At 38.0% G+C, this 24,487-nt stretch overlaps 1 protein-coding gene across 1 annotated transcript; it reads right to left on the bottom strand.

The window, feature by feature from the left end:
* Positions 1-2,444: 2,444 nt before the first annotated feature.
* Positions 2,445-24,097, bottom strand: INTS13 (integrator complex subunit 13). Its single transcript, XM_065658416.1, has 17 exons — positions 23,782-24,097; positions 22,177-22,408; positions 20,694-20,768; positions 18,997-19,199; positions 18,573-18,653; positions 17,283-17,373; positions 14,541-14,669; positions 12,770-12,854; positions 11,456-11,545; positions 10,397-10,486; positions 8,784-8,962; positions 7,798-7,968; positions 7,248-7,402; positions 5,984-6,214; positions 4,778-4,917; positions 3,981-4,116; positions 2,445-3,146 (listed from the first exon to the last, which is right to left on the bottom strand). Exons 2-17 carry the CDS (start codon positions 22,399-22,401, stop codon positions 3,107-3,109), a joined length of 2,121 nt encoding a protein of 706 aa, XP_065514488.1. The 5' UTR covers positions 22,402-22,408; positions 23,782-24,097; the 3' UTR covers positions 2,445-3,106.
* Between the last annotated feature and the right edge of the window lie 390 nt (positions 24,098-24,487).

The following is a 24,487-nucleotide window of genomic DNA, read 5'->3' as shown; positions in this document are numbered from 1 at the left end:
AGACACAGTTTCACTGGTCTTGCTAGGAACAAGAACTCACCAGGTGACTATCCTGGCATGGAGTGCTCTTGCTGACATGGTACGTAGTGGCCACCTATTGCTCTGATGAACTTCTGATTGAGCAAGTAGGTAGAGAAACCACCCCGTATTCAGGGCAGCCCAACCACCACTGCTCTAGCACTGTGAGCAGGCACTGGAAAGCAGCGAGTCACCCAAAGAACAGCTTTTGCAGGCTAAAGAACACAGGCACAAATGCACACTCTGACCGTAAGAAGACCAGGATGAACTGGGTCCAGTTTGGGTGCAGGCTGCTGAGTTCAGCCCAGGGATAGGTCTGGGAACAGTCCACAACTAGGAGATGAGAACAGTTCTCCAGTGGTCCCTCTTATGCCGTAGTGCGGATTAATGTTTTCAACCACCAGATGCCAGCGTGATCTACCAAGACAGGTCCTTGCAGCCTATGCTGGCTTGCTTTCTCTCCAAAGTTGAGATTGACACCTCTCAGCAATCCCAACAACAGCACAGCTCAGCCACTAGTCATGGCATAGAAAGAGAATTGGAACAGCTCACGAGCCACAAGTGTACAAAGAGCTACAGGATCAAAGTATTTGAACAGATTAAACTATATTTGCATGTACATTGTACATGTACAATCCACCTCTAGTTACAGCATATTTGTGGGAGCAGAGAGCAACAGGCACTAGCTGTGCATGTGAAAACCTTTCTAACACGTTGTGCTCTTTTTCGGAGACAGCAGTAGCTTTGTGAATGACAGTAATGACAGAATTTACTACTACTTAAGCAAACCAGTAGCACCCGTCTGGGTTTACATTGTTGAGTAACCTTTTGGATAAATACAAATTCCTCTAGATGACTACTTCAATGCTTCCCAGAAGCCATCCAGCTCTAAAGTTTGATGTAAAAGTCCACAAAGCAGAAGAAATTCACTGCAGTCGATCGTCTAGACTTAAGACTGGCAAAATCTAAATCTAAAGGATTGCTGCAGGAAACATCAGCCCTTGTAGCATCTCATGTCTCAGTAAGACTATTCAAATACTTAGAGTACAGGCCCACAGTCAATCACCTTGGAGAATCAGGCCCCATTCATTTAATCACTTACCTGGCAGATGTTCCAGAAGTGGAAAATGTAGTTGGTAAACAAGCTAAATAAATACATATTTTAATAGCAGGTGCAGAATCTTTCTCTTCCTCTAGTAAAGTATTTAATCTCTGTGCATATTTAAGGATTGCAGCTAAATATTAATGGCATATCAGAAGGTGCAACACAGGCAATTCCCAAGGCACAGGTTAAGCTTTCCAGTTCTACTTCTCTAGACTAGCAACAAATTTCAGAAAACTGTCATTTACAAGTTTCCTAGTTTACAGACTTTAAAACTCCTTTAGTAAACAAAATAGTCAGACTGATATACAGTACAATCTCATTTAAAAAAAAAAAAAAAAAAAATCACACAAAAAACCCCAAACCAAAACAACAAAACCAAAAAACACCACCAAAAACCACACATACAAAACCCCAAAACAAGCCAAACAAACAAACAAAAACCAAAGAAAAAACCAGGAACATAAGAGAAACAATGATTCCATGGTAGTTTTCTCCATCAGAACATTTCAGATGGGCTATCAAGAGACATGGTGATGCAGGGCATCCTGTTTTTCAATTAAGTAGTGAAAATAAAAGTCTTCAGACTTTAGGACTCAAAAAATTATGCATTGCTTCTGTAAAAGCTACATAATGTTGAGTATGATAAAAAATATCATGCAAGTACTCTTTAATCACTCTGTAAAAATGGTTCTAAAATAATTTCGTAGAAAACACATCCGCAGCACAGTAGCTAAATAATCATCTTGAAACTATACATGGTATTTTAACATAGCTGAAGAAAGGACTCAGCTGCCAATGTAAGCAAAGAATATTTGCATGATATTTGTGTCCAGATCTAGTCACCACAAACTATGGTATTTAAAGTTTCAGGTGAAGAAATGTGAATATATTTCGTTTCAGAGAAGCTCACAAAGATGTGTCTTAAATCAACTTAAACTATACCATATGAAATCAGTGAGACCTTCAGTTGCTTACACAATCTGGAATAATGTAATGGATGCAGATCCGAGGAAGGCTGATATACTTGGAGAGGTTAGCTATTCATCTTTTCTTCGCACACTCAAGTTGGCCCACTTGGAAGCAAAGGTAAAATCTTACAAGGGATTAGACTACCCACAGACATTGGGTGAGAGTTCTCCCATTTGAGAATTCTATTCTCCATTAAGAGAAAAAAAATGCTCTACTCAAGGACACCGAAGACAGATCATCTACTTCGTCATTTCATAGTCATCGATACTTAGAGTGTCTCCCCATGACATTCAAAAAGCTTAGACCTAAAGCCACAGGTGTCCTAGAGGGCATATTTCATCAAAAAATAATGTCATGATTAGCAAAAAATTTATTTTGCTTTTGCTTACAAAGACAGACAACTCCAGCATAACAACCTGAAAGGCTTTGTTTTCTAAAGATCATTTCTAGTCAATTTATAAAAAAGTCCTTAAACCAACAACTTTTATCTGTAAAATCACTCACTCCCCCACCCCTTACCTGAAAACCAAGACTGGCATTTTCTCAGTGACTAGGTAAACAGTGTGCAGTCTTTTCCATAATTCTAGACTCCTGAGGAAGTTTCATTCAAAGTATTCATGAACCAAAATTAACAATATTATCAGTTAATTCTCAATTACTTGAGGGGTTTCTTTTAAAGTCATCACTGATTTTGAAATATTAAACAATACTTACGGGAAAGCACTTTAAACTCTGTCTAACATTTTTGATGACCTGATTTAGCCCATGGCAGCACAGGTTTTCTTCATCCTAAAAACACGATTGTAAAATACTTCAGGACAGCTCCTATTTGCACACTATTCATTTAATGTGATCTGCAGATTTTGTATTTCATAGCAAAAATAAGAATAGAAAAATGTAAAACCCAATCAAAACAGAGCTATACAACTGTACTGAAATGGTACCAATATCAATTGCAGCATTAAATATTTTTGCAGTTCAGCCAAGTTTTGTCCAAAGAAACCAAATGAATCGTCACTGCCGGCCTGCTTTTCCATTTTCCGTTGTTTCCATTCTGAAATGCAAGACAACAATTGGTAAGGCTTGTACTTGGAAATACAATCAATGGATTGAGAGGGAAAAAAAAAAAAAAAATCAGACTTCAATATTTTTTATTTCACTAACCATCTTGTCTCTCCCTGCCCCAAGCATACACAATCTTATCTCCTCTTAATACTTCTTTAAGCAACCATCAGTATATAGAGGAAAGATTTCTGGAAAGAAACTTCCCAGAAACAACTGCAAAGAGCTATCTATTATCAACTTCCATATTTATGTGACTACTGAAAATCTATTTCTAAAATTTGAGCTTTAGCAGTTTCTTTCAAGGTCTCCATTTTCACCCTTCTTACACTCCTCACTGACTACCAACATCTTATTTACTTAAGAGGAGGTTAGTTTGGTTTTTGAGTAATTTTTTGGTAGAACATGGACTAATTTATCAGCTTCATTACAGCATGCCATTAGATTCAACCACTGTTATCGGCAATATTTTTTTATATTAGTTATTCCTTTGGAAGCTAAAGCAAGCAACAGACTGGCACAAGAAATTTCAATTTAGCTACTATTTAACCCCCCAAAGTTTAAGTGTTTTGCTTATAGGGCCAATAATGAAGGCACAGGGAAGACCATTTATCAGCATTCAGCCTTGCTCAGCACAGATGCAAACAAATGAAAAGCAAACACTGCTGTAGTTCTCCATCAATACTGAGGGACAAAGGAAATTATTTATATATTTTAATTCTCAAAAGAGTAAGGAGTCTTCTCAATGCTGTAACTGAAGTATTCCTCCATACTGCATGCTGACTACTGCTAAAATATTTGTAGTGATGTGTTTACTGATACAAACCCATTTTCTTCTTTCAGATGTTGATATAACTCAGCTTTATTGTTGACAGAGTTCAAACGACCAATAAATTCCTGGTGTTTCCTAGAGTTGGCAGTATTAATCCTGTTGCTCCATAAAGACAGCAAGGACATTGGCCCTAAAATTGCAAGTAAAAAGAGTAAGTGAATTAATCTCTGAATTCTTAAACACTGTGTCATTATAAAGGTTTAAAAGAAATTACAGACTATGGCTGTATAAGATATTAAACCCACTAATATTAAGCAACCTTGTAATACAGGCTAAATGAACACGACATATGCAAAGTGACAGTGGCTGAGTAGTTGCTTCATGTGAGACTGATTCTGCTTCAAATGCAGAACCTGAACGTCAGCTCAGCCACTGCGACAGATAATAGCTCACATCAAGGAAGAGAAGTGAGAACTGCCTCTTCCAACAATTAGACTGCTTAAGCATGTTTATGTTTATTAGTCACCAGGAGACAGTGATTCCTGATACCTGTCCTTAAATAGCATTTCTGACACAGTAGCTCAGTTCACAACAGCAGAAATCTGTCCAATCCTCTGTCAACCCAAGCACCTATCAGTAGATCCAAACAGTATCTTGATGTCTCTCTTTTTACATAGAACTGTTCAGGTTAACATTTATCAAGAATTTCTCAACATTGACTGTTTAATTAAAAAGTCTCACTGACTTAGGATTAACTCGAAGAAGTCTGATCTCACTGCTGTAGAAAATACAGATTGATGCAACAACTTCTATCCTTAAGAGAGATATCGCTTGCAATTCTTCTGGTTTACCTTTTGCCTTTTCAACTGTAGGCATTTCATCCATTGTAATAAGAGGCTTTTTGTTGGGTGGCTCAGGAGAATCAGGGGAATCCTTGATAACTTCAGCTTCTGCTAGTTCTTCCTTTTCACGATCCAAAAGACCCTTTAACCTTATTGAGAAGGAAGGAAAACAATGAAATAGGCTAGAGCACCACATATTATTCTTAATACTATTCTGTACTTCTCAAAGTTATACACAACCTGTATCACAAGAAAATTTCTTTTGACCCCTTGGAACAGGTGAAAAACAATAGGGAAGACTACCCAAGTTACCCTCTTGATAAAGTCTTAAGTAAAGGGAAGGATCTTAAAATATAATTTCACTTAAGTCAGTTAGCAGTATTTATATTGTAGTTGTTGAGACTTGATCATTCTGTATTTTGAAGGAAAGACAAAGTAGCATAGAATATACAAAAATACCACACAATTTCCTATTTTCTTTCTCCGTGAATTCAGACTTATTCTATACCAAATTCCAACAACAGTGTAGGTGAAAAGGTCCTCCTAAATGATTGTAGCGTGCATAAAACATATGCAAATTAAGCTCACTACCATGAGGGGTTTTTAGTCTCTTTAAAACACAGTTTGAAAGAGATAAGAGAGAAGAGACTGACAGATGCTTACGATTTAGACAAGTCACAATAACAACATGAACTACGGACAGCAGGTCTATGGACAATCAATCCCAAGGTTCAACTAAAGAGAAGCACCAAATCGATGTGGATTGTTTACCTACTTGAACACTAAACTAATTAAAGCTCAAGAGAAAAAACCCACCTGTCCAGAGTTTTCAGTCCTGCTTTATATTTCTGTAAAGCAGTTTACCATCTAAGAGGTGGTGGGGTTACAATAAAATCAAACAGCAGTGACTCCTCAAGCTGCAAAGCCTTGCTAAGTGGTCAGCGACTTGCCCAAGAGCCATACTGCTTGTAAAATATGTTAATTTGAAAAGTCTGATAAGCAGGCACTGTACTAAGATGCCCATTTCCCAAGCTTGGTAATGATGACTGATCAAAAAACCACCCCAAGATCCTCACTCACTGGTAGTAAGGCAAGGTTACAAGCATCAATGCATCAAACTGAAAACTGCAACTGTTTCACCACAATTCCTCTCCCCTTTGCTGTAGGACAGGACAAAAATTATTATGCTAGTTGTATTTCACTTTAGAAATTCACCTTTCTGATTCTTGCCATGGCTTATCTGATTCATAGTCTTTGCCCAACTTCTCTGACTTGTCTTCTTTGTCTTCTCTCTTTCTACCTCGTTTCTTGCGCTCCTCTTCTTCTGGGGGTTTACTCCTACAAGCCATCAAACATTCTAAGACTCGCTGGTGTTTATCAGAGTTGTTTATGTGTGCTCGTACAAGGGTCTCCAATTCATTCCACATGATCCGGTACTGCTCATCTCTAAGTAAGGGCAGAAAGAGAGATATTGCATATAGGATTACTTAGATCATTAAACCATTGAATAAATTAAGGTTAAAAACCAGACCTTAAGAAAACAAACAAACACACAAAATTTAAAAAGGAAAAAACCAAACCACCAAACCCAAAAATAACTTTGAACAGATTTTCTGTCCTCTTGTACTGGAGTGTCTATCCATCTCATAGTACTCATCTTTGAAATCTGAAACCACATTGCATGTAATATTTCCCAATTAACGTCCAAAGAGTTAAGTTTAAATTTAAATAGACTATGTCCACTAAAATCCAACTCTTAACTTCCACAAGGTCTCACTGCCAAAAGGCATTTCTGAATCCTCTCAGGTTCTTTGCTAACTATGCAATGTCAGGATATGCAGAGGGCCACACATGTACTGACATGCAAATTAATTACTATTTAATTATTTGGATTAAAAAATTTAGAAAGTACCATGCTGCTGTAAATAACTTCCAGTCATGTGAATATTCTGTAGCTGAATTTTGTTTCAGCCAATACTTGGAAATAAAAATGCACACATCACACTGAGACATCGAGACATTCTATACTGGTTTTAAAGGAGTAGCCCATATTTGAAATGACCATTTCAAAAGGATTCCACTATTCTAACATAACCCAATTTTAAAGGCATTGTTCACTTATAATGCTTAAGTCTCCTTTTTTATTAATTTGAAGATACTCTACTTTCTCTGTCCGAGCTTGTATCAGTTTTTTACCTTTCCTGATGGCTATCTTTGCATCCATGTTTTTTAACATACTCAAAATACTTGGGTAATAAAATTAGGTAATAAAATTTTCCTAGCATACAGGAATTATCAGTATTGTGATAGCCCCTAAATGATGCAGGCAAAACATTCACAGCATTTTTTTTGTGTATGTACAGCATTCAGTTTACTACCTATTACCTTTGGCAAATTTTAAAAATTTAGTACAAAAACAATGTCAATCGAATATTTCTGAAAAAAGTACAACATCAACAAAAAGAGACATGCATGTAACCTTTTTGGACCCTTTCCTCTGGTACCAACTGTTGAAATCGGCAGCGGATCATTTTTCCTCTCCATGTCTACCAAATTGTATATTGTTTTTTGACAGTTCAGAACATCCTCATCAGTCATTGCTTCTTTTACAATCACACTGGCTAATGGCACTACCTGTAAGACAAAAGAAAAGTCAACAAGAAAATCTGTATGCGTCACAGGACAGAAACACGAAGCAGAAAGAAACCAAAGGCAGTGGAACTACAGAACAAAACACAACAAAAACTGCCCTCTTATCCTAAATTTCGTAATAACTCTAAGCAGGTACAAGCAGATCCATGTTTTCTTTACCAAACAGCACTGTAGCTGTCAGGTTCAAATATTTCACCATATTTATACAGCATTCCAATAATCTATTAACATTAAATACAGAGTACTTCAGTGAAAATAAAGCTGAAAATAAACTGATTTGTGGCAAGTGATTTATCATAGAGTTAATATTTCATCAAGTGGCAAGGTGAAACTTAATCTAGAACAGAATAAAAGATTACAAACCCCAGATTACTTACAGCTTGCATGTTGAAGATGGTAGTCTGAGAAATAATCATGGGCCAGTAACGAGTATGTTTCTCTAACTGATCTTTTGCACGTTCCAATGGAATTTCAAGACTTCCATCGATCTTATATCTGGGCTCTAGAAAAGGAGTTAATCGGTTTTCCCTCATAAATTCACCAAAATCCTAATGATAACCAAACAAGATACAATTAGGCATTTCTCTAACACAGTAGCTTTCACTGAATGGGTGAAACAGCATAGTTTTGCTTATCACTAACCATGTACCATTCCCACCGCTAAATCTGACCCTAACAACCAGAGCCCTGTTTCTAGCTTCCAGGGTGAACACAAAAACAGTTGTATAAAAATATGGGTTAAAAACTGATGCAAGGTTCTTGATGAGGAGGCCTTCTGGATCTGCGAAGTATTTCATGTATGGTGGTTAAGAGTTTTATTATGTTGTTCTGGAAGCTATTTCTGCTTGTTTACAACAGATACCAAGGTTGTGTCGAAAAAAATAAAGGAAAAAAGCCAAAATGAATGCCAGTTGATTGTCTGCTTCACATCCAGGGTTCAAAGCTGACTACTTCGTCTTTACTTATTGTACAAACCATTCACAGGGAATCTATCCTTCTGACAATAAGCAGAATATAGTCCTATGAGTATCCAGCCCACAGACAAATCTTACCAAGAAAAATGTTACTCTATATTCAGAACAAGCTTTAAATATAGTGCATAAGGATGCAAGTACTTCCCTGACACAGAAAGGATTCTATGAAGCAGGCATAACAATAAGCAGATGTACTACTTTGTACTAAAAACATCTCAGTAGCACAAACAAAGACAGTTCGACCGTGCAATCCACTCCAGCTCTCCAGAAAACACACCAACTTTTCCTTTACACATTCATTGCACTACATGTCTTGTCATCTTGAGATAAGCAAGAACTTAAGAAAAAACAAACAAACCAACCACAACACAAAAAGACAATAATCTTACTGTGATGCGGTAGTCAGTGACTCTTCCACCACACCCTTCGCTAATTGATGGGGGATCTTCCAGAATTGATCGTGAACTGCTTAATACATGCAGAAAAATTTCTCCTCCATGGCTGCTGAGCATGTGACTAATTACTTTAGAGCCAGATTTGCGTGGCTGTTCCAATAAAACAGAACGACCTGTTGGAAATGAGATCAGTTTCATTAGCCACTGCGTGCTGCATTTTTAAATTAAAAACTACATATACACAGAACAGGTTTTTACCTAGCCAGTAAAGACTCTGAATCCACCAAAGCTGTGTTTTCACCTAGATGAACAAGAAACAACTATCTCCCTTGAGTGTTTACTCTTGTCTTTACACAGGACATAGTGTCATATGCTGTTAGATTTTACACAGAATGATCAAAAAGGCTCTCCCCTGGACCAACAAATCACTGTCTCTGTAGAACACTATTCTTAGGAAAATTACATATAAGTAAGGTATTAAAATGCTATCACGTGTAAGGGCAGTTTGCTCTTTTAAATTATTACAGAGTACGTTGTAGATTAAACTTATTTGGGCCTACTGCAGAAACTCTCATTAAAAGCAACTTCTAAAAAGTAAGAAAATAACCTACTTGAGTATAAAGGTATCAACTGGTACTATTTGTTAATGCTTGAAATGGATATCATTTTTCAGAGAGAAATAAAACTGCCTTTGTCTTATTTTCAGTAAAATACACTAAGCATATGAGGAAGCAAAACCAGAAGATCGGAAGAGAGTGGTTATCTGCAATACGTTGTTAATTTTTGTTCTGTTTTTATTGAAGTACTTTTTCAGTACAGAATCTGTAGACAAAATTACATAGCAATATAGTGTTTAATAAAACCACTGCATACTTATTTAGACATTCAAATGACTAAAGAAAACATCACATTAAAAAGATATTTGTAATGCAGTTTTGTTTGCAAACCATAAAAAACCCCCACATGTAATTAACATTGACTACATATTACCTGTTTCGAAGAAACAACTTTGGTTTACCTTTTCAACACGTATTTAAATGGCAGCCTCTTATAGCAAGATTATTCAGGGCAATGGGCAAGTTTTTGCAGATAAGCAAAAAAATAACGAAATCTAACCTGCTTTTTGACCAGTTCCAGTGCACATAGGCATGCCTGCTTCAATTGACCAACATACATGGTCATAAACCAGTTAAATGAGCTTTCTGAGGCTGCCCAGCATCTGCTCAAAAGTCAGGCATAGTCACAAGATGCTAATATTTTGCAATAAAGCAAGCACTGTGATCAAGTGCACTACCACCTACTGAAAGCAGTGTTTCCTACTAAATAGGATAAAGTGAAAAGTATTCAACATTTGGATTCAGAAAAGAACTACCAAAATTCATTACTTGCTCCTTCTTTACATCTTCCCTCCCATCTTCAAGTTTCAAAACATTCCGTTTGCCTTTGAGCACACCGTTATTCTCTTATTTATATGACATGTTAAAAGAAGCTTGACATTTTCACAGTATACAGACATCTACTGCTACACAAACCAAAATATGGTAAGCACTCTATTCACAATGCTAACAATTAAAACATTAAATAAGTAGCCAAGGACACAAATTTACCATTAAGGAGAAAGTTAGTAAGGCATGAAGAAGGTCTGCTATTTACATCTACTGGTGAAATTCTGTATGCTCCAGTGCAATAGTGTAATTCTGAAAAATAAACGAATAGAAAAGTTGAGAGTGTAGTTCCACACACAGAAAAAACATCCCACAAAAATAAAAGAAAGGAAGGGGAGGAGGTTATTCCACAATCAGCAGAACTCTCAATCCAGAAGTCTGCTCCTTTCACCATCTCCTCTTAATTGTTCCAGTATCCCCAACTCCAAGAATCTATTTCATTCCCAAGCCCCATTTCCAGCAGGACCTCCAGTTGTTTATCTCCTGAATTATTTCACTGCAGAGTCAATCTGTTCTTATTTCTGTTATCTATATTCTTGACCTGCTGGCTCAAAGAGTCAACATATCCTACTGATAGTCTACAGGGTGCATATGCTGAATGGCCACATGGTTCCCACGTTAGCCCAAACCTTTCCTGTCATTTTCTCCTTTATTCAGATTTGGGTAGAGATCTCTCCCTTACTCAGATTTGAGAGTTAATACAGAGGGACTATTCTGCTGATAATATCATTGCATACATTTAATTTCCTTACTAAGCTTTTTACTTGGCACCCTAAAGATTACACTAAAGACAATACTTTGATTCTTCCTCTTGCCCCCTGGAAACAAGAATTAAAACCAAACAAGATTCAATGTGCCAAAGCTGCTGTGTTAAGGGACCATCGCTGTGGAACTGACAGGGTACACTCGGCCCTGTGAGGGGGCAAATAATTACTGAACAGCTTTGTGATGCTTAAGAGGAGATTGAAAAAAGCCACCAAGAAAAACATTACTACCCTTCTAACTTCTTACACAAACCACTGATTAGCCAAGGTCAGAAGAGCATCGTATGACCATTAGTAAAGCAATGTGCAGTCAGCAGCAAGGTTTATAGAGCAAGAGGCAAAACCAGCATTAGCAAGAAGAAAGTTACCTCCCTGTTCAGATTCTTACCTGTGTACAGAGAGAACAGTGTTCAACTCAAGCTAGAATATCAGTTTTGTGAAAGACCATGTTACCTACCCACACTATTTGTCCGAGGAGTACACCATTTTAATGTGACAGTTTCTTTAAATGTGCCGTCCCTGCTATTGCCACCTGCATGATTATCACCTACAATACAAAATCAGAAAAAGTGTCATAACATGGTCAACCATATTTTCTTCATTACAGCAAAAACCTCTAACCTTTTAAGGTACAAAACGTTTATAACATGAACATATACAAAACGTTAATTCAATTTATAAAAGTTGGACATCTAACGAAAGCAAAAAAAAGTTATTAGCAGTGGCAGTTGAAAAAATAACCTTTTAAAATCAGTAGCTGTTGTAGATACTTTAAAAACCAGTTCAGCAAACAAAATACTGCAGCTCCAGAGTATGTTCCATACGTTTGACTCAGCATTTAGAATATTATATATATGTTTTGCTTTATGTATAACAGGCAACTTTTTTCTTTTAAAAGGCCTAAGACTTTAAGACAGTATCTTTTTTATTTTTCCACAGAAATCAGAACCCTTAACAAATGTTAGAGCTTCAAATGAGACTTCAGCACTGAAAAGGCATACAGTCTAAGCATCCCACAACAGACTGGCACAGGCAGCAGGTTTTTCACTGCTTGGCTTTGCTTTTAATTCTACTAATACATAAATTTTACCCTGACTTATTGACAAAATTTTACATCAAACACTGTTTCCTCAACAAAATAGTTTTGCATAAGGCTTACTATTGTGTTTTTCTAGCCTCAGTTGACTTATTCACCTCAGAGGAATATGATGTAATAATTCCAAATTTACAAAAAAAAAAAAGATACTAGGTGTTTCAAACACAACAAGAAACCTCAAAAGCCAAATAACTACTGTCTTTTCCACAGCAATTACTGTCATAGGCCTATGGGATGTGAGTGATGCCAGTTATTATTACTTAACAGACAGATAAAAAGCTCAATTGTGCAAGGAATAATTTTCCACAAATACCCACAAAAGGTACTTTTGTAAAATCACTACACATCTGGTGTCTCATATATTTTTTACATCTCAATAAGAAGTTGACATGCCCCTCAAATCTCACACAAATACCTTGAACATATGTGAAACCCCGTCTGATGAATGTGACCTGCTTTTTTATTATTATATCCATATTACTATATTAAAATACACCAGTAATGATTAAAACTCCAATGCCAACATTACAAATCAAGTTCTTGAGTTGTAAGCAGTAACTGAAAATATGTTAATCGTGCCTGAAATTTACATCGATTTGAAGCTCGCGATCTTTCTTTGTGACTGTTTCCAGCAGGCTGATCAAAGGCCACTTTCAGAGGACTGTTTCTACTTACCACTCTTTAAAAAGTCAACATGTGCCTCTTTGTGATGAAGAAGTTCCACGTCATAGTTGGCTGATGTGTTAGCATGTTGTTCTTCCTTTAAAATAGAAAGGTAGAAAGAATAAATACAATTATTTTAGCTAGAGGTCACTGTTTTTATAAATGAATGGTTCTACATTTACTTTTCACTCCAGAAGAAAACAAAAAGTCTCCAAAGTGCAGACAACAACAGGATTGCAATGTTGAGGAAACTGTTTCCCCTCTTACCTGTTTAAAGATGCAGCCATCTGCTTTTCCTCTTTTTTTCCCCCTATTTTGAAACCCTATGGTTTCTTCTTTATACAAATGTCATGACTGTGCATAGTGTAAAATATAAGTAAAAATTAGGCTTATCTATTTTTATTTAAATCAGTGAAGTTATGGAAGCCTATAACATATGGAATACCACCAGCAGTTACAAGTTACTGAGCAGCAACAAATGATCACCGCAGAACAGATTGGCAATTACTTTTTATAACTAAAAATCTCAAGAATCCAAACCAAAACACACACTCAGAACTCAATATCATTTTCTTGCACTTAAGATACATAAAAAGTGTACTTGTAGCTGCAAGTTTATAATTACAGAATGGATGTTTGTAAAGGGGACACTGCATCTTTAAACAGCTGCAGAGGACTAGCAAAAACAGAACACTAACCTTGGTAATTTATTCCAAGTTAAAAAAAAAAACCAAACAAAAAAACAACACACAGAGAACCCAACATAGTCTATTACTATAAGGACAAAGGCAGAAGGGAGAGGTGCGCCAGCATCACACAGGTCAGAAAGTTACAGACAAGGTATTTGCAAACTTAAGTCACATTTATGCCATGACCCATGTCAAAGTTTCATTAAAGCTGTGTGAAAGTAAGTTTTAATTTCATGGTTTAACTTATAAAATCCATACAATATTGCTAGCTTTCAAAGATGTAAGTAACAATTGACAGTATTAGAACTTGATTATTTTTTTTTTTAATCAGGAAAGTTTATCTGCCCCTACCCTTCCTGTTTGTTTGAATACTGACGCTTCTGTTTCAATCATCTCTTGCTGCCTGATCAGAAAATTACTGTAAACTTCATATTTGAAATACTTCGTTGCACTTATTTCCTTCATAGTAGCAATTAAAAAAATATTAAAAATGCAGACATAACCAACTTTGAATAGAGGATGTTTAATTTAATATCTTTCTTAACTAGATATATTCCCTGTGCCCCTGTTTCTGGCTTACAGATCAAACCGGAAAACCTTTAGTCAAAAATCAGCTACTAGTTACAAACACCTTTATGTTGGGCGGGCATGATAATGAAACAGAGGAAAAAGAGACTCACTATGCCACTATAATGCACAAAGGTCAAGAATATCTAAACACAACTAGAAAAAAGACAAAAGAATCACAGACAAAGTAATCTGAGGTAAATAAGATTGTATTTATATAAAATAATGCAAACAGAACTGAAATAACACTTGTATTGCTACATAAAAAATTGAGACTCAGCAATACAACATTTTGTTCTGTGATCCTTCTTTACTTTTTTTCCCCCTTTATTTTTACTAACCTGGTCACAGACATTGAATGTGGGCTAATAAATAAATAAAAAAAAAACAAACCAAAAATAAAACAGAAAATATGATATGGAGAGAAAAACAATGTAAAAATTCAATTAAAATAAACATTAAAAGTTTTTAAACAAATTCAGAAGTGATGCAAGCTGGTTAACACAAAGTTATAGACACAATATTACCTTCATAGGAATGTTAGTTATCGTGGTTGAAGCCAGATCGAAGTGTTGTTGTACTAAAACATTCAGTTTTGTAGCCAGATGCCGTCCGGCACGGACACTGTGCACTTCACTGGTTAAAACAGGTGAAAGCTAAAATAAATTGACACAGTATTTAGTATGAATGGATTAGGCTCTAGTATCATGCAGCAATATAATTCATTTGAAACTCTAAAATAAGCACATTTACGCTGCTAAATTAGACTGGGGAAAAAAAACACCTTCCAAAAAACCCACACCATGAGAAACGACAAAGGAAGAAGCAAAAAAACCCTAAGTGATAAAGATGACTGTCTTACAGAGGAAAGTAGTAGTCAAATTATTTTCTTCTGTTGACATTTTAGATTTTTAGTACAACTACAAAAGAGTTTTGTAGAAAAGAATCTCAGGAAGGTAGCTATTATAGCCCTTTTTATTTAAGAAATAATATGCAGGCCTAGATGCCTTGCATGTTAAGATTAAGACTTTTTTTTTTCCCTTGTGTCTTTTCCCTTTCTTACAGACAGCACATGAAAATATTGACCAGAGCAGACTGATGAAGAGCAAATATATTACAAAATATTTTATATGTACTTGGTTTCAAAAAAACACCACTAAGCACACAAGTCCAACAGAGCACACATGCTTTTGTTACCAAACAACTGATATGTTTAAATACATAATTTCTTATATGTATCCTTTCACCTTTTTGTAAAATAATCTTTACAAGTAGGGTATTTGATGAACTTCAAGCATGTTCTTCATTCCTACGTTACCATTTCATTTGGAAGCAGATATGCTTTCCAGTGCTTTTCATTAAAAGGGCATTGTTTGCTAACACTGGAACAACAGAATTTATACAGAAAAGCTCATCTTGGTTTCATGAGAAAACCATTCAAGCAAAAGGCTGAAAAATGCTAAAAAGGTTGATGCAAACTTAATTGCAGGTTTTGCATTGTTGAAACTTGCCATTTGATACCAGAATACATTCTTAAATAAATGTGCTTATGGTATTCATCATTTTAATGCGCTTTTCTCTCTGTTTTTTTTGCTACTGACTTATTACTTGCTGTTTATTTTGTATTTATCTTAGACTATGGAAATGACTTTAGACAAAAAAGCAAATTCGACCGATTTTCTTATTTGAGTTCAAAATAAAGCAACAGAAACAACTTGCAACATCAACAACGCATTTGGCCCAGGAACTTCTAACAAACGTAGAGTGCACAGTGGTTCAAGACGCTCCGCAAGGGAGACAAGAGCCTTGAAGATGAGGAGCATAGTGGCCGGCCATTGAAAGGTGACAACGACCAATGGAGAGCAATCATTGAAGCTGACCCTCTTACAACTAAACGAGAAGTTGCTGAAGAACTCAACGTTGACCCTTCTATGGTCATTCGGCATTTCAAGCAAATTGGAAAGGTGAATAAGCTCGATAAGTGGGTGTCTCATGAGCTGACAGAAAATCAAAAAATTGTCCTTTTGAAGAGTCATCTCCTCTTATTCTACACAACAATGAGTTATATCTCAATCAGATTGTGACGTATGATGAAAAATGGATTTTATATGACAACTTGCAACAACCAGCTCAGTGGCTGGAGTGAGAAGAACCTCCAAAGCACTTCCCAAAGCCAAACTGGCACCAAAAAAAGGTCACGGTCACTGTATGGTGGTCTGCTGCTGGTCTGATCCACTACAGCTTTCTGAATCCCAGTGAAACCATTCCATCTGAGAAGTCTGCTCAGCAAATCGATGAGATGCACCAAAAACTGCAACGCCTACACAGCCAGCATCGGTCAACAGAAAGGGCCCAATTCTTCTCCATGACAACGCCCAACCACACATCACATAACCAACACTTCCAAAGTTGAACGAGTTGGGCTACAAAGTTTTGCCTCATCCACCATATTCCCCATACCTCTCGCCAACTGACTATCACTTCAAGCACCTCGACAACTTTTTCCATGGAAAACGCTTTCACAACCAGCAGGATGCAGAAAATGCTTTCCAAGAGCTCATCAAATCCCAAAGCAGGGATTTTTATGCTACAGGAATAAACAAACTTATTTCTCATTGGCAAAAATGTGTTGATTGCAATGGTTCCTATTTTGATTAATAAATATGTGTTTGAGCCTAGTTATAATGATTTAAAATTCACGGTCCAAAATGGCAATTACTATTGCACCAACCTAATAACCTGTTAGCCTGGATAACATGGAACACACAGTGCTGAACAATACACACATCATTCAGTAGCAGATATTTGGGAAAACAGGGCTTGTGCGAAGCTAGCAGCATATGCTTGAATAGCGGGACAGCTATTCAACACACCAAGAAGTTCATGGTTTTCTGTTAGGTTCTTAAATGTGCATTTCCTTCTCAAAAAAGACATCAAACCCAAGACTATTATTCTATGGCATTAATGGGCTTACTCCACACAAAAATGAATCACGAACTATTAATGCAAGAAATTTAAGTAATGAAATAAAAAAGCGGCATACCACATGCGCACGAAGACTACAGAACAAGAAAACAAAGCACGCACTTTAGATGGCAACATGCAGGTTAGGTTGTCAACTTTTCAAAGAATTATCACCTGTATGTTTTTCTACACTTTACCAGAGACCAGAGGCTCAAAACATTATTGCTGAATACTTAATTTACCCTGTTTGGAGCCTGAGATGCTTCCTAACCCTTGGACAGATTTGCTTATTTTAAGTTCCTTACCTCTTTTTTAGGACGATCCGAAACAAGGCTGTCTTCACCAACTGGATAAGTGTGGATTAAGACCAATTCACACTTCTGAATCTGCATTAGACTTAAAAAATAAATACATTCTATTTAGGCTACAGAGTGGCAGACCACCTCCTAGAAATCAGATCAATTTTTCCAAGATTCATCTGATTTGCAGAACACAGCATCATAAAGATGTACTACAACATACAGTTTCTGAAAGCATTCTGCAGAAAGTAGGGTACATAAATGACTTGCAAAAGCACAAAACAAATTTTTACCAGAATTTTTAAAAAAGTATAATAGTTCCTAACTCTTCAGATGCTATAGCACTGTGTTTCTGTTTGGACATATCAATGGAATAGATTCTTAACTGGTGTAATCTGTTCTGCTTCATTTAACTAAAAATTGATACTACAGAGGATTTGTGTCTCCCAGTGTATGCACAGGTGTTAATAAGGGGATTCTGGTGAATACAAAAGCAACTACCCAAATAACACATACCTCCTAATGCGGCTGGAAATATGGAGAGATCAAGACACTGTTCCACATCTCTACCTACAGGAACATATGACACCACTTTTCTGTCTTTACAGTGGACCTAGAATCCAATTCCCTGGGGCAGTATCCTTTATATATGTAGGAAACTGCAATTGCAGCTGGTAAATACAGGAGATTCCTGCTACTTAAGTGTCTAAGGAGCAACCAAGAATAGTATCTCAGCCTACTATACACTTTACAAGGCAGTACACAGCCTCTGGGTCAAACAGTTCACTGTTTAATTAGACAAAACACATGGTGGAAATATGACTTCTCAGAGGAGATGCAACCTGTTGTTCAAGAGATTCCTTTATCTCAAGTGTCAGGCAACACAATAATTTAGAAATTAAAAACTAGTTTCAAGGAAGTTAGCTATTTTAGTCGAAGAAAGAATAATGTAAAATTAATGCAGCGTTATCAAGAAAAAAATGTAGATGCATCACTGACTACGAATATACAGTATACAACAAGGCACAATTGTGTCACATTTTGCAGCAAGATGTAGAAGATAACAACCTAAAGACATATTGTCCTACGAGGATAAAGGATGATACTGAAAAGCTAATGGTTATACAGCAGCACCAAGTCAAAAATATCATGTTTAGCATCTTCTACTTTACACAGGCATTCAAACAGTTCATCTGAATAAGTTTTAAGTGACAAAAATACATTCATATTTCACAGAAAGGTATAACTGGCATGTGCAGAATAAAAGAAACTACGTTTGTAAAAAGATATACTCACTGATCTGAATTAGCTGCAAGCTTGTTATGCTCATGAATGGTTTCCTGAACACAATCCTCAAGCATCCGAACATGACTGTCACTAGAAAAAAATGTTATTTTTTTAAATGCAGGATAATCGATCTTCCTGTTCAAAGCAACATGCCACTAAATGCTCTCCTATGTCAAGTGGGAAATTTTTGGTTTGCTACTGTCAGACCTCCATAAATGAAACCTTTAATAAGGCAAGAAACAAACAAACAAACCAACCACAAACAAAACACCAACCAAAACCCAATAAAACAAACAAAAAACCACCACGCAACAAAACAAACACACCACAAAAAAAGCTAGCTACTTAGAGCACTAATTTATGGCAATCAATGAAAACACTTCTACAAATATATGAAATAACTTCTGTTTTTTAAATGTTTTCTCACACATACCTTTTTGCATTAGTAATACAGATTATTCTTCCCCTGTTTCCAACACGTTCTGCATTCTCCATGAGCATGGTTCGAGCCTCATGCTGGTATTCTGTAATTTTGCAGAGTGCTTCAACTGCTGCAACCAGACCATGAAGTATGCTGCAGCACTCTGGATCCGCTCGAGGATTAGGTGGCCCAACAGCTGCTAATGCTGCCATCAACTAGTTAAAAAGAAAGAGAAATTATTACTGAAAGTTACTTCCCAGCCATTTATTAAAATGATCAGTTAAGAGAAAAGTGATCATTATCATTTATTTCACATGCAAATTAATATCGTTGGGACAAAACCAAACAACAATTAAAGACCATTATATGTTCCCAGCCTTCTGGAAAACATCTGGCCTTAAATTATTCTTTGCATTTCATTTATTAATTGTTACTAAGCCTTGTGCCCTGGTTTTGTTTAAAACAAGAGCAGCTCTCTTTTAGTGAATTTTCCTTTCAGGTAAGTTCTTCTGAGTAACTGCACTTTTCTGAATTTAGCTGCATGTTTTTTCAGACACTGTCCGCTCTGGAGCTGATAAGGGTAGCAATGGTATGCAGAAGAGGCCCAGGTTTTGACTTATTGCTATGGCAGCCAAGGTTACTGATAAGTTTTGCACATCCTGTAAGTGAGAGGGGCATATTTGCAAGGAGGGGCGGACAGAACAGGTGACCAAAGTTGACCAACTGAGTATTCCATCCCATACATGTTATACACCCTATAAAAGTGGGAGATCACAAGGGTCTCGCTCTCTTCGACCACAGCCAGCATCTGAAGAGGACCCTGCCCGTTGTCCCTGCGATCCAAGCCCTGATTCCAGACCCTGCATCCCTGAATCCAGTTCCGGTTTACTGTGGAGTCCAGCCCAGGACTTCCAGGTGCCTGCCCTGTAGCTGCTGGAGCGATGCTGCACTACCCCAGGAAATTCAAGATTGGTTTTGTATATTTTGTATTATTTTCTCTATTTATTAGTAGAATTAGTAAAGCATTTTTAACTTTTCCAACTTGCAAGTCTCTCTCCCTTTTCCTCCTATTACCTTTCCTTAGTGGGGAGGGCGGGGGGGTTAACAAGAGCATCTGCCACGGTTTATTGTTGCCCTGCAGTAAACAGCGACACCTCGAGAATATAATATTCTCATTTATTACAGAAAAATGCCTGGCTATAAGAGCAAGTTATATCCAATATCTTAAAGAAATTCTAACATTATCAGTTGCCATGTGCTTTTGTTTTCTGAGAATTTGGAAATTCAGTTGCTCCTCAAATTTTTCAGAGGACAAGCCCATTCAGTATGAAACAAAACAAGAGCAAAAAAAAAAAAACCCACACCCTTCTTTATTTTTTTTAACATAGTTTATTTGACTATTACGCAAATAGGAAAAAAAAAATCAAGAAGTATCACCAAATTACAGAAGAAATCCGTAGGTAATTTATTAATAACATTTATTCTAATATACGACTTTATACTGAAAGCTACTAGACTCTTTAAAATTACGTAAAGCTGCCTATAGAGTAGTCCAGCTTCACAGGCTACTACTTAAAATTCTGTTACATAATTCCAAGACCAGATCCACCAAAATTTTAATTAAAGTTATTTCGTATTGGACATGGTAAGCAGCTGCTATTTATTCCACAATTAAACTAGACTTAAAATACAACAGTCGCAAAGCATACCTCCTGCAAGTTCTGATCTTCTTGAGTCCAAGAATTCAAGACATGAGCCCCAGAATCACTCACAATGAAATTCACCTAAAATGATCAAAAAAGGACGTGTAAGACAACAGCCAATCATACAGATAACAGCCATTACAGCTACTTCCCCAAATCCAAACAAACATGAAGTACACCCTTCTTCTAATACAGATATGTGCAATGACAAGCCAATCTAAAAGACAACAAAAACACAAATGGCATCCACTCCTCCTATATCCAGTTAACCCTTTGATAACATGATACCACTAAATTAATTTCTTCACCAAATTAGCACTGCAGAATATTATAAAGTGTTTCAATAATCAGGTAATATTTTCAGCGGAATAGCTACAAAATAAATTAAATTCTAATACTGCAATATTACAAATCACTCTCTAAAGACTGTCACAGTAGATCACAGGGGTAAATATCTAGCAAGATTTAACAAACACCACATTGCAAAACACATTCTGAAGATGACAAAAAAGTCAAGAAGCACCACACCTTCCATCTCAATTTCAGTTTCACTTACTACTCAAGATCTGGGTCAGCCAACTGATTCAAATCCACTAAACACACACTTGATATAATCCCATAATGGGACTTGACTGTATATTAAATGCTCTGAACCATAGAGTTTAAATTAAACATACATTGCCTGAGAAACAAGGCATGCATCCATCAAGGCAGCGTGGCTGACACACACCAAATCATGGAACTACCAGCGTTTTTTGTTAGTGCCCGGCCTCTGCCTCAGCTGCTCCCTGACACAGCCAGTATTCCATCGTCACTACTTTGTGCCAATATATCACTGTCACAAGCTTATTTCACTTCAGTGGGGTTTGTTTTGAGGCACAGCACAATGGTTTACTCAATAATGATAAAAGATCTAAAAAACCAATGCTTATTTAGCCTAATTTATGATACAATGTTACAGAATCCACCAGGCATTTCTTTTTCTAAATAAGGAGCTCGCTGCGTGCCAGGAAGCTCCCTTTTTTCACACTGGTAGCTTTAGGGATATCCTACCTCTTCCTAAAGCCCAGAATTCCTTCAAAGTTGGCACCAAAAACCTTAAGAAGTGCTACCAAGTGTGTTTAGAAACAAAATCCAATTTGAAGCTATACCTCACTCAAGCTTTTGTAAACTTACAGATTTATTTTTGTGTTCTCCTGAGCTATAAGTTACCTTAAAGCACCTCTCCTCATGTTTTGCACTGAGTTACAAAGTGGCATTAAGACAATGAAAAGTCCCAAAAATAAATACATAATTGAATTCATATATTATTCAAATCAACTTAAATAGCTATAAAGTGTATTAACAGCACAATTACATTTTTATAAAATAAATTCTATTTTATCTTTTAGTCTCACCAACAACTAATGATATTAAAAAACGTCATTAAAATGGGAAAATATCTGTTATACTATCAAGTATCATGTGCAGTGCAGCTAGAATTACTTACCAGTTTCTTGAAAGGGAAAATATCATACATTATTCTACAGTACTCCATGGATGATTCCACTGAACAGGTCCATAGTGACTTTGATATAGGTGCTAGAGGTATAATTCCTTGGGTCCGATTCTTTACTAACATATCGAATTCAACATGTTGTCTACAGGATTCTGCCATATATGGGCAGTGATCCACAACGAAAACAGTTTTATGAGACTCAGAAAAGATTTTCATTTTCTTCCTGAAAGAAACGGATACTAAAATCAGAAAGAAAATGTACAAGGTGAAAAAAAAAAAAGTCACGATTGCTGTGCAATTTATATAGTATAAAGTTATCTTACTAGAATATGCAAGTTTTAACGAAGCTTCCCCTTACGGTATTTAGATTACATATTGCGCATATCAGCTCTTACAAACGTGTTAAGCTTTTTTAAAAAACTACAAAACCTCCCATTTTATGAATCTATTTACATGGAAACAAATATCCTCTAGAACTCTTACCAGACCATATCTAAAGTATACTAGATTTCTAATCAGCAGAAACTGTATTTCTCAAGGGAAAAAAATATAGAAAGTGTGGAAGTATACTGTTGAAAAGGCAACAACAATGCATAGTAGTACCCTCCCCACTTTTCTACTTAGAAGAAACTTTTAAGAAAAAAAAGAGAAACTGCTTGCTATTTAAAGTTTATTTCTTGAAATAAGCAACATGAAAAGAAATAATTTGTTATTAGGTTATACAGACCTGGAAGTATCACAAACATCAGACTTTTAAGTAGATTTTCAGCCTTCACTTTGCTAGGTACATGTTTCTATTTTTAAATTAATATGTGCATCTGTACTTTGGTCTCTCACTTACAGACATATCGAGTCTGAAATTATAATGTAAATGTTTCCTATCCAGCAAGACTTGGAGCAGCACTCCTTGCATTCTTCCCAATTGTGATGCCTGAGAAATCTGCAATGAAGTGTGATGCATTTTCAAGTTTCAGACCAACAGACTGGGTTTCCCTCTGCTATAGGCATCACCGAAATCAATACTTTTGAAGCAACTATAACGTCAGATCCCTGTGTTAGGGTGGATCCCACAACTTGGAGACCCAAACTACGTAAAAAAATTAATCTTAGGGTAGTGCTACTTAGACCACACACTCCTCATATCAAACTCATACAACTTCCGGACGTTTCCATGAGGTTTCTAGTATGGAAATCTATTTCCCCCTGGCAAATACTGCTGAATTATAGACTATGCCAACCTCCAAAATATATACCAGGTCGTTTAAAAAAAAAAAAAAAAAAAAAGAAAAGAAAAAAAAAAAAGGTATTTACCCAAGCCAGACTACAGGCAGCACCTCGCTCTGGGGGGCAGGTTTCCCAGCCGCCCTGAACAGCAGCAGCCGGGCCAACTGCAGCTCTCCGGCAGAAGCCAAGCCCGGACCAAGCACTTGCCTCCTGCCTTTAGCCTGGCAAAGCGCCTGAGGGGCCGTGGAGGCCGAGCTGGCTCCTCAGCTGCAGGGACGCACGGTCGCGAATGACCGGCGGGGTCCGGAGGGGGCGAGGTCGGTCTCCTCCCGCCCGGAGGCCGAGGGGGGGAGGAGGGGAAGTGCCTCTTACCTGGGCCGGCCCCTCCGCTGCTGCAGAAGTCCCGGTCCCGCTCCGCGCCGCGCCCGGGCCCTGCCGCGGGCTCGCTCCGAGGAGGAGGAATGAGGCCCGCGGGGCGCCCTAGACAGGGTCGGGCGCGGGCGCCTCCGGCCCGGCGACCTCCATGCCCCTCCGCTCGCTTCCTCCGCCGGCGGCTCCGCGGCGAGGGCGGGGCCCAGCTCCTGCCTCCGCGCCCGGCGCCCGCGGGGGTGGGAGAAGCGGCCGAAGCCCCCCCCGCTCCGCCCACCCCTGAGGCCGCGAGACCCCCGCGCGGCCACTTACGCCGCTGGCACAACGGCTCCCCCAGCGCTGGCGGGGGGAGCGCCTCTCCCCTCCTCCTCCTCCTCCTCCTCCTCCCCTCGCACCGCCCCGGCGGCGGCGCCAGCCACCCCCGGGCCCCGCCGGCTGGCAGGGCTCACTCACCCGCCATGCCCGCCCCGGCCCCACCGCTCGGCCCCCTCCGCCTGGGCACAGGCCGCGCCGCCCCGCCCTGCCGCGAGACACCGCCCGCGCGCCGCTTCCCGCACGGCGCCCGGGAGGAGCCCGAGGCGGCGGTCTCGCGAGATGCTAGAGGGGGCGCTGAGGGAGGCGGGCGGCGGAGGGGTGGGCCTCTCGTGTCAGAGGGAGCCAATACGGAGCGAGGAGAAGAGACGGGAGGCGGGGCGGCGTTTCTCGCGAG

This window comes from Caloenas nicobarica, chromosome 1 (assembly GCF_036013445.1).
Source record: "Caloenas nicobarica isolate bCalNic1 chromosome 1, bCalNic1.hap1, whole genome shotgun sequence".
Lineage (NCBI taxonomy): Eukaryota > Metazoa > Chordata > Aves > Columbiformes > Columbidae > Caloenas > Caloenas nicobarica.
This window is presented reverse-complemented; position numbering and strand designations above follow the sequence as displayed.

Excerpts from the sequence above, each read along its gene's own strand:
- INTS13 (XM_065658416.1), bottom strand. The coding sequence starts at position 22,401 with ATGAAAATCTTTTCTGAGTCTCATAAAACTGTTTTCGTTGTGGATCAC. Across the intron at positions 4,918-5,983 it reads CCATGGCAAGAATCAGAAAG|GTTAAAGGGTCTTTTGGATC; the intron begins GTGAATTTCTAA and ends CTTCTCAATAAG. Across the intron at positions 3,147-3,980 it reads CATCTGAAAGAAGAAAATGG|AATGGAAACAACGGAAAATG; the intron begins GTTTGTATCAGT and ends CTTGCATTTCAG.